This window comes from Uranotaenia lowii, chromosome 2, assembly GCF_029784155.1.
Source record: "Uranotaenia lowii strain MFRU-FL chromosome 2, ASM2978415v1, whole genome shotgun sequence".
Taxonomy (NCBI): Eukaryota; Metazoa; Arthropoda; class Insecta; order Diptera; family Culicidae; genus Uranotaenia; species Uranotaenia lowii.
The window spans coordinates 46,020,145-46,037,557 of NC_073692.1; the positions used below are offsets into that span (position 1 = coordinate 46,020,145).

Genomic DNA, 17,413 nt, shown 5'->3' on the forward strand with positions numbered 1-17,413 from the left:
CTTAATGGAATTAAACCCAGTTATGTGAATCTTTTTATTAATGATCATATTCGAGTGTGAATTGGAAAACGACATAGTAGAGTTCAAGCTCGATTTGAGTTAAGGGTTACAAATGGAATTATTATTGCTAAGTATCGGTGGCGGAATTGTCAAGGATAATTTTCCCGGAAGCCTTTAAATTTTATTTTGAATTTTTTTGGGGTTTATTTAAAGATGGTACGTCTCGGTGGTCGAGTGGTTAGCGTGGTAAGACGGTAATCGCTGGTCCACTGATGGCATGGGTTCGATTCCCATCTCGGTACTGGGTGTTAAATGTTAATCTTAAGTTGTCCGCGTCATTTATTCAGTCTGTAAAGCCTAAATCGGCTAAGACGGTGTATGTCTTTTTTTTTAAAAAGATCTATACTTGGCAGGATAACAAAATAATCCTACGTAGGGAGGTGCGAAATACTGTGTATGAGGCACTAGTCATGTTTGAAATAATTGATTATTATGTTTGTATTCAGATTGCAGAATGTCTAAGATGTAATTGTAAAATGAAAATTGGAGTACCATTTAAACAAGTGCAAACACAAGTCCAATGGTTAAAAAAAAAAAAAAAAAAAAAAACATAACTTAAGATTTAAAAATGAATGCTATCGTGTGCTTTATAAAAAAAAGCAATTGTTCCCGAAAGACGATTGAGAAATTGATTTAAAATATCGAGTCCAGAAATCAGATGTAACATTATTTCAAAAAAAGACAAAAAAGATATGTATGAAATCATATCCTTATGATTTAAGGCAGAAAATGAAATATGAAATTAAAGTTTGAGTCATACCCATATAACAATATACAAATTCAGAAAAAAAATCCAAGTAATTTGAGCTTAAATTCAGAATTTTAAAATAAGAAGTTGAATCTCTCATACAGTAATAAATTTCAATCTTCAAAATAAATATTGACCTTGAAAAATTAAATCTGTACTCTAAAGCGTAACTCAAAATAATATGAATGACACGCCGAAGGTGCCATAAATATTTTTTTTTCAAACGGAGTATCGTAAACAGAATTCAGTGACTTATTGAAATACTTGCGATTAACAGTGAACTAATTTAAAATAACTAATTTTGGAATAATCCTAATTATGAGCTCTACAGCTTATATTGATTCACAGAATATAATTGATGAATAAGCAATAAATAAATTTCGTTTAACAATGTTTCAACGTCATCGTCGTTCTCAGGAATCAAGAGCAAAACCCAAGTTATAACATAGACAGTGAAATATATTAGTTTTTCATCTCAATTGATTTCATCAATTTATTTTAAAACATAAAATGAATCATTGAATTGCTTGTAGAGATAGAATTGATCTTATGTAGAACTGTAACCTACAAATTCGTTTAAATATTAGAGTCTCGAAAATGCACGATTAAAAAAATAAAATAAAAGAATATCATTCGTAGTATACAGGTTAGTTGAACAAACGTACAATAGAATCTCTTAGTTTCAATTAAGAATTCTTTAAAAAAAAAATAAATTTAAAATTTGCTGAAATTATGGATGCGGTAATGTAAAGAAATATTTTTTATCCTCTGAGAGCTTTTAAATAAATTTTTTCACGATAGTAGATATAAGGAAAATATTTATGATTTAACAGGGGCGCTTTTTATGTATAGAAATTCTAGTTTTATTTTGCATTCATTTCTTTGTTTACCTCAAGTCCCTTTATCTTATTTCGGTAAATTTAGTAAAGCCTACACTATTTTTGGCCCTCGCTATCTGGCCCTGCTAAGTATCAAAAATTGAAAAAAATATATAGGAAAAATGCAACTCGGTACAGAATAAAGGACGATAGAGTTAGAATATATTAGTTTTTTATTATATTAAGTCACATTCATCACTTGGGGATTATTATCATAAAACACCAAATCGTAACTGAATACAGGATAACTTGAATCGAACGACAATTACAATACTATTACTATATTTAACTTAAGGAACGTATTTAGAAAAAAATAGCCAACGTATAAATTAATTCAACTACGATTAAGATCTCATTAAATTATATGTTATGAAAATGTAGGCAAGAGTTGCGATTGCTATTTGAATTCTATCGTTATCCTTAGTATTCAACATCTTCTATAAGTAAAACTGTAACGAGTCGTTGACTGAGAGATGAAAAGCATGTTTCGAATCGAAATTATAAACCTTAATTTGAAACTCGGGTGACGCGACAGAATTCGCAAGAGCAATTAATCATTTCATAGATCAGTTCCGAACCTGGATTGGAAACGATTTTTAATGAAATATCTTAGTATAAAACTTTCATTTCTTCAATTTGACTTGGCATTGTGTTTATTACAACCTAGGGTGTTGGTAAAAAAAATCGTAACATGTTTTTTTAACATCTTGTAAATTGGAACTATCTACCGTTACATTGGCCCTTATTCTGCGCCGCGCGTGACGTGATGGTAGTCGACTCACCCAAGTCACTTGATTCCAGTTGTCACTTAAGCCGAGAAACGTCACTCGGATGAACTTTGTGAGTTCTTACCTTATTCTCGTAGTCACCTTGGGTGAGAATCGTCGCATTTGCGTGACGATTTTAGGTGACAATTGTCGGTACCTTTTCAGGTGGTGACGAGATAGAAATTTAATAGAAATTTCATTGTAAACGGAGAAGTTAGGCTGTAAATATTGAGTTTCACTACAGTATGATAGTTTAAGAGTCAATAAAGAAAAATTCACTTTCATATTTGAATTTTTAAATTTATTCATACAGCGAAACGATTTTTTTAACGGCGTTATTAATAAGTTCAAGCATATACAATTGGGCGAAGGTTAATTTTATTTCACTGTTAATATTCAACATGATAAAAAAACACACTTATATAGCACTTCACTCCATTTTATTCGATTCCCGTCGCTGGGGGAAAATTTCACTTGCACCGAGTAGTGGTGATTTCGGACAAATTAAAGGTTCGGCTTCGAAGTCCTGCTCTTAACAATTCTTCCTCACTCGCAGTATCCCACACCTTTTGCCATGTCCCGCGATAAAATCCGCCTTTTGTGACCCGGCTGGTTGAAGCAGCAGCCATCGATTGTTGTGCTTTTTTTGTTGTTCTTTTCGATGCGAATTCCGAATTCTGCGTTTTCACTTAGTTTTTTCTGTAGTTGCTTGCTGTCACCTTACGACCCGTTGGTGACCAGTTGCAGACCGGAATTATCACAAAAAACTTGGAAAATTAGCTCGGAAAATTCGAATTGCGAGCCAAAAAAAATCAATACAGAACAAATTCTACCATTGGCGATGGAAGCGCTGCCGAATTTGGGTGATGGTTTTCCATTAGTGCAAGTGGGATGCAGCTAAAATTTCACCCAACTTTTGACAGATCTTACGGGTTTTTCTTAAGGAGAGAAAGAATAACTTTTCGATTCCATCGCCCATTTTGACAGATGTGCTCATTCGGTCACTCACCTAGAATGAACCTCTGTCACTTTACCCGTATCGACTCCGGGAATAAGGTGACAAATCTCACGGTGACTCCGAGGTGAGGTGACAATCATCACGTCACGCGCGGCGCAGAATAAGGGCCATTATCCACAATATTAAATTGACTTTTCTGATAATAGCTTCATATTCTATGAAGTTCTCTTTCTTAGGTATGTCCAATTGTATATAGATTTAAAATACATACATATTAACATCAATGCAGAATGTATAACATAAAACAACATTAAGCATAACATTAATAAAAAAAAAAAAAGAAGTTTTCTCGGATTTTTTTTCTGGTGACTAAGTCATCTTTTTCTTAATAAGATGGCTGGTTTGTTTGATGATTTTCATGTGTGCTAAGTTTAGTTAATGTTTGATTATTTGGATCCCAATTATCATTAACGTGACATTTAATTATTACCTTTTATTTGGTAAGATGTCATTAAACGCAAATTGTTTAAACTTATAGCTATTATTACTTTCAACAGCGCGGAATGTTAATCCGGTTTCAATAAATTCAAGCGCCAGGAAATATTCTTGTCACTTTCTAAGAGGTTTATAACACAATGGTTGCATCTAATCCTGTCTTTAGGGATGTTGGCTTGAATTGAAAAGGTGCATTCAAATCCGATGCTTCGGGAATCAGAAAATACAGCTGTTTTAGGTTCTCATCTAAAAATTAGGACGGTTTTGTTTAGGGTTTAAAGTTCCTTGAAAATATATGTATATTCGTACTTACTTTTTCTCATCATTAACCATCAATCAGTTTAATTATCTATCACGACTATATGTTCTCTATACGTTCAGACTGAAATCGTTTGACCGGGTAAAAATCAACAATTATCGCATTTTCATAGAACAGGAAATCTTGACACTGGACGCACTCGTCACATTTATATCTGTGTATATTCTGCCTCGTTCTCCAATCTCGAGAGTTTTCCGACATCCGGAGTTTAGTAATGCGCAGGAACATCCTCGCCTAGACAGTTTCGGCTTTGCGTTAACAACTTGGGAAATGGATTCAAGCTTTCCGTGGCCTGTTCCTCTTATCGGTTTGGAGGTTCGGGAGGATCACCAAAACAAAACAGAATCGATGTTTGAACTGTCAAACGAATGAGTGGCTAGAGACAAAAAGGAACTCAATGCACTCAGCATTATAACACACAAAAAAAGCTCTATCTAATTTTGAGTCGAAACAAATGCTAGAAATGAATGAATCTTACACAATACTTTATAACCATGAAATCGTTCGAGTTGAAAGAAAATTGTCGTAAATCAATTAATACGAATTTATTATTTAAAATAATGAAAAAATCATGAACAATTTTGCTTTCTCAAAAATTTGGTTCGATTGTATAAGATGAATGTGGGAAACAAAAAAAAATGTTTTTTTTTGCAAAGTATATGAAGTTATAAGTGTGCTTAAACACACTTTAAAATGTAAATTTCTCATGTAACCCAAAAATATTTTTTTAACTAAACAACCTTGCAGATAAAATATTGTAACGATATCTGAAGAAGTGCGTCTGCAGTGTAATTTGTATTAATATTTAGAGTACAGAAGAGGGCGAATGTGGTGGATATGCCCTGGGTTAAGTATTTATGCTAAAATGAATGGATGAAAATGAATTCCTGTTTATTCTTACCTGGAAACAGTCCTTAATAAGAGCTTGTAAAAAACTGGTAATAAAATAAGAGAGAATGAGTGAATATTGTTGGTAAATTTGTAGATTCGATATGTAATTAAGAAAACCTAAGTTGAGTTAGTTGAGTATTAGAAACAGCACATGATTGGCTTGTAATTAAAGCGTTATTTGTCAAACAAATTAAGTGTGTAAGCGCACACTTGAAAGAACTCATGCAAAGAAAAATGTGAGTGGTGGTTGAGAGACAATTTGTGCATGAATGAACTTATGAGCAGCTATCGAGTGAATTATATCGATACGAAATGAACGGATGATTATGACCATTCTACATTCGGAATTTTGAACGGAAGGTCTTGCGTTTTGATGGTGATGTTGGGATTGACCGGAAACTCTTCGGTATAAGCTGGAAACGGGATAGTGAGAAATAGGAGATGTTCTGCGAAAGGATGGTTACTACAAAACGCAACACAATTTTGGGTACAAAATACGATTGTGGTTAGAAAAATAAAGCTTTTTGATTTAAACATATTTTTTAATTCATCAATCTCAATAAATTTCGAAAAAAAATAAATAAAAAAGGAACTAATGATTCGTGTTTTATAATCATGATTCTGCAGAATCTTTCATTTATTTTTCGAATTCAAATTTAAATATATTTTTATATAGAAATCGCATTTTTCGATCCAAGCCAAAATATTGAACCTTGCGTCACTTTTGATACCACCGATAGAGAACATTCTAAAAACTTCGCTTCAATTTAAAAGAAAATCTTCAAATTAAATTACGAGAAAAATAGACAAATTTCGTGAGACAATAGTGTGATAGTTGATCTATCTTTAGTAGAAAATTTTTAGAAAATGAATGATTATTAGATTAAACAGTAAAGGAAGTTCAAATTTGAAGAGATAGTTAGTGCGCACTAATCCAATTTCTATACAGAACTATAAACGATACTGTACGTTGGTACGTTCTCAATCATCACTGCAATCATGCATAAATTATTTTTGACGTGATTTTTAATCGTTGGTTTTTGTTTCGCTTATCTTTTTTATTTAATGTTCCTACACGACCCCTCGTATTCAAGCGGGTTATAAAGGTCCCAATGTTTTATTTGAGCTGGATTCGATTCATAGAATTTTTTAAGTGATGAAATTTGGATGGCAACACGGGCAATTTCGCCGCAAATTCGTGTTTTTGTTTTGCCCAGCGGTTTTCAGTCGAGCATCCGAAGTTCATTCGACATCGAAAACCGCTGGGCTAAACTTGCATGCAATATGTAACGGAATAATTTCAAATTATGGTTTTACTTATAACTGTAAGAGCACCTGCAACGGTTCAGGCGTAAATATTGGTTTTAAGTATACCAGTTTAAGCAAAATTTGAAATTTTAGAATCGGCTAAAACACCCACTCCCCATCGGTGTAAGAGCAAATTTAAAACGGAAACACTTTCATTGCAGACACTCAATAATTGAGAAGAAAAAACCCATGTTATTGAAAAAATTGCATAAGTTTTGAGTTTCAAGGTTAGTTGTCTTAAAATTAATTCTACGAATATTCTTTTTGACAGAACAATGATTTCAACTATTCTACCAGGATTTCATTAATTTAAAAGCAAAAATGACTACACAACGAGGAAAAAAGGTCAATTGAAACAATTCTTCAAATAATTCAATCAAATTGCTTTGAATCAATGGAATAAATTTTTGTTGAAATGAAATGAAAAAGCAATTTTTTTTCAAGTTATTGCTGACATTGATAAAGGAAACGAGAAATGTTCATCCCAAAGTCAAAGGAAATTTTCCCTTGATTTGGCGACATTTTTGTTTGACAAAAACTTGTTTCACTATTTGTAAATTTATGTATGGATACAGAAAAATATGCTAATATTGACGAAAACTCCGAGCAATCCATACGAAACTAAAAATCCCTCAATATCTCAAATACACGCAGAAAAATTTATTTTAGAAACAATAAGATTTCGAACGAAAATAATAAAATTTTTGGTTGGGAAAAAGCACAAATATATTTTTGGCCACATTGAATAAAAGTATCGATTCGATTTGAACTTATCGTTCGATTGAAAACGAAATACCCCCTTTTTGAAAATGATCCATCATACTTGTCAAAATAATAAAATAATTTTGGGTAAAACACACAAAAACTTTTTAGCTTAAAATTAAAAACTAAGTGGGGTTAAAAATTAATCATATTTTTTTATTTGAATTCATTTTTGTTTAAATTCAAAAGAAAGTAAAATGGTTATTGATTTTCGGATTAATTGAATTCGGTTACAATTAATTGTTTTATGCCTCATTTATTTGCTACAAAATGCTTTTTATCATTGGGAAAGTCTTCGTCCCCCTTTTTGCACATCATGGTCAATCTATATTCCCGCTAATAGCATGCCTTGGGGGATAATTTACCCGTTGGATTTTGTAGCTACTGATAAAAATAATGGAAAGCCTTACTTCGCTCAATGCAGGGTCCCATTTCCTTCCTGAACCAGCTTCGAATATTGGTTCGACTTCGATCGGTCCCTAAACATAAAAAAAAATAAAAATAAGCACCTCACCCATACTTGAATTTATGATACAAACCTCTGAGTTGTGGAACAAATCCGGAGGGGTCCGGCCGCACCGACGAATAAGTCGTTCGGATGAGAAAATTTGTTCATTTTTCCCGCTAATTTTTTCTTTTGTTTTTAATTTTTCGGCCAACTACACGTTTATTGAAATGAACCGATTTTATATTTCGAATTAAATCAAATTTTATATGTAGGTAATAAAAAATGAGAGTGTAAAAATTACAAAATTTTATTATTATTTCCGATCGACTTTTTAGTGAAACGTATCGAAAAATTTGCATCGATATTGTAAAATAAAATAACAAAACGTTTTGTTGAAACCAACCCCCTTTCTTTTTCTGCGTGTAAAACAAAAATTATAGAACAAACAATAAACATTTATTTTACCTCATCGAAAAAGTATTAAAATTTTCTTTTCGTTTATTTTTTTCAAATTTTAGAACGCTGACTGGATTCACTAATTCGTCGAGCCCAAATGAAAAGCTTTTTATTCAATTATATTAAATCGAGAATAATGTGACATGTATTATTTATACTTGATATGGTTTTTATTAACATCTATTCTCAATTTATGTTACGTATAGGGTGGTTGAAGCAAAAAAAAACATTCAAATAATATCTCAAAAAGAAACTATTATCACACCCAATGTTACCCAAACATGTGTGAAAGAAATCATTGTTGGCTAAAATTTTCTCACCGTGAACTAAATCGGTCTGTCGTATATTTTGAAATCCTGTTCCAAATTTGCATGAATTTGGAACAAAGGCGTATAACTGTTGGGAATTTTGAAATCGATAACTGTGCTAAAACAGCAATATACGCCACCGGTGCCAGCCGAAATGTTTTAGCGTGGTCGAAAACCGTGTTTTGCATCTACCGTTGGGACAGCCCTAAATGAAAAGTAACTTTTTAACTGTTTGAAATCTATATAATCCTATAAACCATTTCAGAATCTACGACTTGAGTTCATGAAGTAATTTTCCCTTTTTATTTTCCACTTTCTTTCTTCTTTAAAAACTCCTTAAATTTAAAGGTATACCTCAGTTGCCTTAACCTCTTAAATAACTTTCTAAATTTGTATAACCCGGTATAAAAATAAATGATAATGAATGAATAAATTATAAGCGAAGTGGATCATGAAGAACGCAAATTAATAATTACCACAGTAGACGGATCTAAACTTGAAATTTTCGATTGTAAATTCGATGTAATTGTTTATCATTTATTAATAATCAACCTACGTTAATCATGATGAGCATTCCAACTCTAGAATGTCTCCTGATTACTAAATTTAACATCAATGTTTCTGTTCCCTGTAAAGTATTGAGAGTAGATTTTTTTTTCCATGGAATTTCTTTCACGAAGTATACGCTACCAACTAAATGTTTCTCAAATATATTTCTGATAACGTCACTGATGATTCACTGTCGAATTTTGTCGAATTAATTTAACTAATTCTCATTCCCGACAAAAACAAACTGCTGCAGTAATCCGCATGATCTGTATGTTCTTTTTATGGATGTATAACATTATCTCCCTTTTATCATTCCGAATGAGTTACAAAATGGATTGTATGTGTGTTAGTTATGTCTGGTGTGTACTTTTCTGCATTTTATTCGCCTCCGAAGCTTAAAGCTATTTATCAATTCTTGTTCTATACATATAGGGTTTTTCTTCAATCATTTATCTTCTGTTCGCTCCGTACAAAAATAGGTATATCAGTCATTTCGATTTCGTACAATTGTTCCATCATTTCTATGTCGGATTTTGTTTGATACTCTCTTAACTCTCCATGTTCAAAATACTCTGATTAAGCAATGTATGAAACTGTTTTTGCTTTGTTACTCAATGTAATATCAAATGTTATCTTTTTCAGCGGTTCTTTGATAGGACGCTAACTAAAACCGTTATTGATTCATTTTTATACGAGGCAATATAAAGTTGATATAAAATAAGGCTAGTGTTTGTTTGAAGATTTACATTGCTGCTATCTAATCAGTAAAAACGATTGTTAGGTTTAACTTAGGGTTTAAAAAGATTTCCTACGATTTGTATGAGCTTTCTGTGAAAATAAAAGTACGGTAATATTATCCCTACTCAAACAATCTTGTTTTGGATTTCGGAAGACGACTGCAGGCCATCTGTAGAAAAAACAACGGTTAAAACGAAAACTTTCGAGGAGTCACACTACCTACAGTGTTTTTTTTCTGAATACGCACTTGCTTTTCGATTTTTTTTTTGGTTTTCTCTTCTACGCTTAAGTACGTAACGATCTCGAGCAGTGAGAAACATAAATAGTATTTTAAATGGCAAACTTTCAGTTCCTATCTGATGTGTTCGGTCAATCAGTGCACAACGACTATAAGCTTAGACGAGTAAGCTTTTCCTTATCTATAGTTTGTTTTATTATCACAAATATTTTTTTGCTTATATTCTGTATTTCGTTCACGATTCAAACAGATTTGAAACGTTCATTCATTGTTGTTTTTTTTAGATATACCTACTACACCCACATAGAGCCTATCGACATTCATAGTAAAAACTCTTCGAAAAAAAATCGCTTTATGAAAGATGTAAGTCCACCGCAATGGACTTTTATTCGCCTCGGTAGATTTTACTATCGATGTCGATACCTTGCTCGAGTATTCGGTCGGAGGAATGCGGCCTTCGTACTACCTATTATTATTTTCTTAGCTTAAAACTGATTAACTTCATCAACTCCTATCGAGGATTGTTGCCGCTATCAGGTCGTCTCGATGACTTCATCCGACCCCGGACTGTCTGGAGTTGCTTCTTCCTGTACCGTACTAACGATTTCTGCACGACACATCGGGCAGAACTGAAGTTGAGCGGCGCAATTGGTACAGAATCCGCGATGTTTGCACGGTTCTAATCGAATCGAAGCCTTCATATCGAAACACAAGGTACAGGAATCTTCGCGCACGCTCAACTTGCGCAACTGCTCCAGGAAAAGATGCCTCGGCAAAACGATCTGAGAATGAAAAATTACATTAGAAACAAAAACCTTTGTGAGATTTTATAACATTTTCTAACCTTATCCTGATCCTTCATCTCGGCGTGACCGTTGAAGCTTTTGTACTGACGATTCTTGGGAGGATACACGAAGGGAGTAGCACCAAAATTGAACCGACACTGTTGGAACGACATAAACGAGGCCGCCGCGAAGAAACCATCCTTTGCACTGCCAAATACTTGCTTCAAAACCCCACCCTCGGCACCATCCAAACTGAAGATCACTTCCCTGGCATCCAGATCCAACAAACAGCCCAAAACCGAGCCACCCTTCCAGATGTGCAAATCGTGCGGCATCGAGCGAGCATTGTGCCAGATCAACTTGCGACAGCCATCGAACGCTATCGAATACGCATCGTCCCCAATGCCGTACCCTTCGTGGCTCAGGAAGTTGGAATCCTTGGTGGCCCATCCGATCTGCATCACCCCGGGGGTGATGATTAGCACCTCGTAGTACCAGCAGCCCTGGTTGACCTGGAACGTGCACCGGACACTCTCGAACGAATACGCATCACAACGGGCCTCCAAACCGTCCGGAGAAATCTTCAGATACTCGCTCACGTCCCGAGTGTTCAGCATGACGTTCACGTTGGCCACATCGGCCACCTCGTACGAGTATTTGCGGCCCTCTATGATAACTGGAAAAATGAGAAAATAATGGGTTTGAAATAAAATTGTCATGGGAAGAGTTTAAAATTTGTCAAATATTTTGATTTTTATTATAGGTTGTAAAGCTAGCAAAATCAATTGCCGAAATTCAGCAAATTATAATGTCGAGTTTTTTGGAAAGTTAGAAGAAGCCATTTTATTCTATTAGTTTTTCGAATATCAAGACTCATGTTTTCTAAAAAGTTTCCATTTCAGTCCAAATAAATGTGTGCAGTTTTGCAGATTTTCAAAAAAAGATTGAGATCAACTTGATTTTGGCTGGATGTAGGCCAACTCATCTAAACATTCCAAAACTCCAAAATGAATAACTTTTTCGGGAGAACAATATTTCTGAAAAATTCGACAATTTTTTACTGCTTATCCGACAGTGTTACTAGATTCTTTTCACGAAAGAAGACTACCAGCTCTGTTTGTAACGTTATAACTTTTCTGTCGTTCTACCGTTGCGGTCCTCGGAAACGCATGAGAAGGAGGTAAAAAAGTAACATTCTCAGAACCAATTTTCGCTTTTTTCATACAAAACTACAAATTCGAATTTAGGTACTTTAGTCTGATTTTAAGAATCTCCAAAAGTTCTGTCATTCATTTGGACCAGGAAAAAAACTTTGTAGCCGTTTTGAAATTCGAAACAAGTTGTTATTCGATCCACCCTTTTAACAATGGGAAAATGGCGTTGTACGCCGAAGGTGGCTCCATAGAGCGTTTCAAGGTAACGTTTTTTTTAAGTAAAATATATTTGAATCGATTTCCATCTTTACTAGGTACATCCGCGTACGATTGTTCTGACGTTTCTTCTGTCAGAGAAGATATCTTTAACTTAAAACGGGCCAATAAATCGCATGATGGCCTCTTACAATCAACACTGCGAAACCATTGACTTTACAATGTCTCGGCAAAAACTCAAACAATATTTTAATCGAAGAAATCTAAACTCTTAAGGAGAAATTGTAAAGCAGACACTGCTTAAACCTAGTCTTAAGGAAATTCACATGTATCAAACTATGTAGTCTACGTTACGGTTGACGAAATAAATAAACTAAACTAAACTAAACTAAACTATATAGTTATAACTCAACGTGAAAAATGTGTAATAGTGGCTCCATAGAGCATTAAAAATGTAATTGTAAAACATGATATAACGCAAACATAATGGAAGTGATTGAAAATAAAGGGTTTCTACGATGAAATTGTCACACACAAAATTGATTCGCAAAATTCGAGTTTTCAACAGATTGGCATCAAATTTTCAGGGATTGAAGAATAACTAATACACTTCATTTTACCATTTTATTCGTATTTTATTTACAGTCCATACGCAAATGCTCGCACCTTGCCTTAACCAGTGTTCTGAATATCAATCAAAACAAACACTCAGGATGCGTTTCCTGTTGGAAACATTCTGATTGTATAATGGGATAGCGCCTCTCGCAACTGCTTCGCCTGGCTGGTATGCAATCTCGATCAGCGCTCCTATCAGCTATGCAAACCGAGTCGCATCATTCAGAATAATCGGTTTAGCAAACATCGCATATCGGAGATGATTGAGATACAAACTGATCCATTCTGAATGTAGCTCACTCAGTATCTGCCTGAATTATATGAAATTCAAAATTATTTTTTGCAGAACGAGAAAAATCAAACAATTGTGAGGAACACCATAAATTCTCAGTAATTTTAACGTGACGGACGACAGTTTAATAAAAGAACTTGTAAAAATTGAAAAACACGGCGAAAGTGAACATCTTTCAAACACAACTACAATTTGATTTTAATTATACTGATGTTAAAAAACGTTATAACAACAAATAAATTTATTAATTTGCTGTATATCAAATCAAACAAAATACGCTAATGATCGGCTTCATGTATCACTCACTCACTGCCTGATCCATTCACTCCTGATCGAAGACCAACAAGATTCGCCATATGCATTGCGCATTGGTGAGATTCCAATTTCATGATGGTGCTGCACTGTTTTGACAGCAAGCATCGTACGAGGTGATCTGTATTTTAGCGATGAATTGAACGATCGATGATCGGGTAGGTCGAGTAACAATCAATAACGAAACCCGACCGCTGTACGTTCAGGTGCGAAGGGCAATCAGAAACATTCATTGAAAATGAGTGATATTCAGAACACTGGCCTTAACCCCGGCCAAACGATTCTGCACAATCTGTGAATCAACCGTTTTTTGCATGTAAACCCATACTTTCTTCAGTTCCTCGACTGTCTTCACTACCTTAGGTCGTTTAAGAAGGTGCTGCTTCATAATCGCCCAGTACTTCTCGATGGGGCGGAGCTCCGAAGCGTTGAACATTTTAGGCACGAAATTGACCTTATCGTCCACATACCACTTCAGCACTTTCTTGGAGTTGTGATATGAGGCCAAATCCGGCCAGTAGATTGTTGGGACGTTGTGGACCTTCAGGAGAGGAAGCAGCCGCTTCTGGAGGCACTCTTTCATGTATACCTGTCCGTTAATCGTGTCCTGGGTCATGAAAGGTGGAAAGCGCGACAAAGCTGATGCGAGGGTGTTTTGAAGCGCGACAAGTAGAAAATTCAATGAGAATGTTGTTTTTTCTCGGTTAAAAGCAGTGATTTAGAGTTTTAACCACAATAGTTCGTAGATCCGTCCAAATTTATGATAATAAACTAAATAATATCTGAATCGACGAGAAAATTTTCATAAATTCTCAGTTCCCGCAAAAAAAAAAACAAAGAATTTTGTCGGTTGAAGTTTCGGCATTTTCACAATCCGGATCATGATCTGATGAGTTTTTAATTGCTCCCTAAAGAAAGGAGACGATTCCAAGCATTATCAGATGTAGAGAAGTGACAATTTGTAGTGAATTTTGAAAGCGTCATGGCGCGCCAGCATGACATACCAATGCGTTGCATTGCTTTCTTATTGGAATTTATAACGCAAAGCGATGCTTGTCGCCTCAGCTTGACATCAGCCTAAGAAATTTTTTTTAGTTTCAAACGACTGGGGGTTGAGTGACTGGAGAATGAAGTGACTGGCGTATAAGGAACAGTAAATTGAGTTTGACGGACCAAGAGGCTCAACAGTCACAGTCATTTTACTAATGACGATGACTGATGCCAACCCTGGTTTGAAGTCGGCCTTCACATATGTTTCGTCGTCCATGATGCAGCATTCAACTTTCGTCAGCATGTTGAGGAACAATTTCCTTGCACGGGTTCTGGCGGAACTGTTCTGCTTCTCGTCGCGATTAGGGGCCTTTTATACCTTGAACGTTCGAAGCCCAGCCGTAGTTCAGGCTTTCTGGACAAAATTTCGGCTTAGGTGCAGCTTCTTGGCCACATCCTGAACGGAGGCGTTCGGGTTTCGGTTGAAGGCCCCAACTATGCGGTTCTGATTTCCCAACGTTTTAGCGTTGGAACGATGCGAGAGATCCTTGTTCTCGTGATGAATGCGCAAGATTTTATCACGCACGAGCTGTTCTTTTGACTCCATTTCCGCGAGTTTTGATTACAGGACTTAAAAACTTGCAGGATGTAAAAAATGCACTATGAAATAAATTCACCCGAATTTTCATCAAATTCTACCAACGCAAACAGGGGAAAACGATGTAAAATGGTGATCAAAATTGTTAACGCCAAAACGGAGCATTTTAGACCCATAGTGTCTTCGGGACATTCCACCTAGAAAGATCAGGTGTTCAAAAACAGCTATTTTTTCTAAGTTTTTCCAATATAACTCGTTTTAGTCTGAACATTATTATTAAGTGTGTTCCACAAAACTGTTCGATTTTGAGTGTCTCAAAATTCTTTCAATCATACTTTGCTTGAATAAACTCGGCCTTAAAAGATATCGTTAAAAAACTGAAAATTTCGAATAAAACATATTTTTTTATTTTGAACTCTTCTAACTTTTTTGGGTTAGCTTCTACGATGTTGACGTCTTGAATAAAATTGCTACATTTTTACATTATCCCAAAGACACTATGGGTCGAAAACGCTCCGTTTTGGCGTTAACAATTTTGATCACCTTTTTACAGCGTTTTCCCCTGTGTGAATGGTTAAAAAGTTAGAGCAATTTCATAGTGTGACAATTTCATCGAGAACACCCTTTAGGCCTGACAAATTATTATCAAACACTTGACATTGTGAATCCAACAACATGGCGTCATTTTGCAGATTCCGGTATTGCGATAGCAACTCACTATTTTCTCCAGTGGTCGTTTTTGATTGATGCTCTTATATTTGGCAACCAACATGGCGTTAGTCAATTCAATCCTAATTAGTTTTATAACGGTTTTTATGAGAGCCATATAAATAGCTAAAATTTGACTTTTCTCTTGCTAGCAGGATGAGTTCCTCATTTCTGAGCTGTTATTTTTTAGTACAGTAAATAAGGACAGACTTATTGAAATGAAATAAATAAAGGGTTGGTAGTGAATGTCCGGTGCAGTGATACCATGAGTTGAAGTCGAATGTCGAAGTCTGGCGCCATCTTGAAATCCAAGATGACGGCTTCTGCTAAATTTTAAAATGTTCTAAAGGACATAAAATCGCATAAACCCCCTCGGTACTCAATATCGGTATTGGGTGAAAAAGCTAAACTAGAAAAAGTCTGTTTGGGCAGACCATTTCGGATGATAAAATTAAGACCTGACTTGTCGACAAGTGTAACAGGAAGAGGCATTTCATTTTATTTGAACTATTTGGCGCCCTAAAATTTTTACCTTAACTATGACAAAATGGCAGCACTTTACAATAAAATTATAGCGAAAAGGTCAAGGGGTATGGAAGAATTTACTAAAATATTTGAATTCAAGGTGACCAATATGCACGACTTTGTTCAATGTCTAATATATCTATCTGACGCTATCTTCAAATCGAAAGATGACGGCTTTCGCAATACTTTAAAATGCTGTAAATGATTAAAAATCGCATGAAATTCCCACAATATGGGTATTGGGTGAAAGGGCGAATAGAAGTCTAATTTCGCTTTCTGGATGGTGACATCCACTGAACTTTAAAGTGCTGTAAATAACTGAGAGTCACATTGTTAGAATCGTTTTGACCCTACTTCCCTGCGCTAGCTCAACAGGGAAACAAAATTGATCACCGGAGAAACATCTAATAACAAATAGGAAAAATTGTGATTAATGGGCGGACTTTACAACCTAACAAAATTTTCAACAGGAAAATCAAAACAAATTGGAAAATCCAGGGAATGCACATTCAATTAAAAAGACTCTACAATTTGGATGAAGAAAAGACCTTACAAACATTTATTCAAATTCTCAAGTATCGTGTTTCTTTTCCATTCACGATTTCAGAATTTTAAGGGGTCAATGACCCAAGAACAAAATAAGAAGATTTTGGGGTTTTAATTTTAGGTTAGATTCAGTACTTGCGCTTTATTCTTCAAACTCGATGAACTCGTTGCGGCCGTTTCTCGGTGGTCGACTCGTTGGGGGACTACTGCAGGAACGACGTAACGGGATCCGGATGAGCACAGGAACAGGGCACTTTCAGGAACAAATCGGATTGCACTTGGGGCAATCCGAGCAACTACTCGGCCTGTTGGGCGTAGGCCTCTCGTCTCACTACACGGTCCGGGGGAGCTTATATTTGTGCACTTGGTTACCACGTGAGTGTCTGACAACTATCGAGGGGCTCTAGCTTGGCGGTCGGCACACGAACACAAGGAGGGAATTCCCACCAGGCCTCACCACAGCGCGGAGTGCCCCGAAGGGGGTTGTAACGGGTTGGGGCACTAGCACTTGCACGACCTAACGCACTCACGGGACACCGGTGTGTTCTCGAAAGGGCTGATGGTGATTCTCGGCACTGGGGGAAGACTATTGTTCCTTGGTTCACTTCACAGGAGCCACACTCGACCGACCAGCTGGGAAATAACGGAGTGAAGTCTTCCAGCTGGACGTTGAAAACTACGGAGATCCACTACCGGATCTAATCTAACGGGGTAAGGGGGTCAGAGCCGCCCAATTGCGGTTGGAAACG

General features: G+C 35.6%; 1 protein-coding gene across 1 annotated transcript in view; it reads right to left on the reverse strand.

Annotated features, from left to right (window-relative positions):
- Window positions 1–9,106: 9,106 nt before the first annotated feature.
- LOC129747894 (RING finger and SPRY domain-containing protein 1-like) overlaps window positions 9,107–17,413 on the reverse strand; it is a 47,424-nt gene continuing 39,117 nt past the window's right edge. Inside the window, exons 6-7 of the mRNA XM_055742278.1 lie at window positions 10,768–11,384; window positions 9,107–10,705 (exon numbers count right to left, since the gene is read on the reverse strand). Of these exons, the coding sequence (XP_055598253.1) occupies window positions 10,457–10,705; window positions 10,768–11,384 (866 nt within the window). The 3' untranslated portion in view covers window positions 9,107–10,456. The remainder of the gene's footprint in view (window positions 10,706–10,767; window positions 11,385–17,413) is intronic.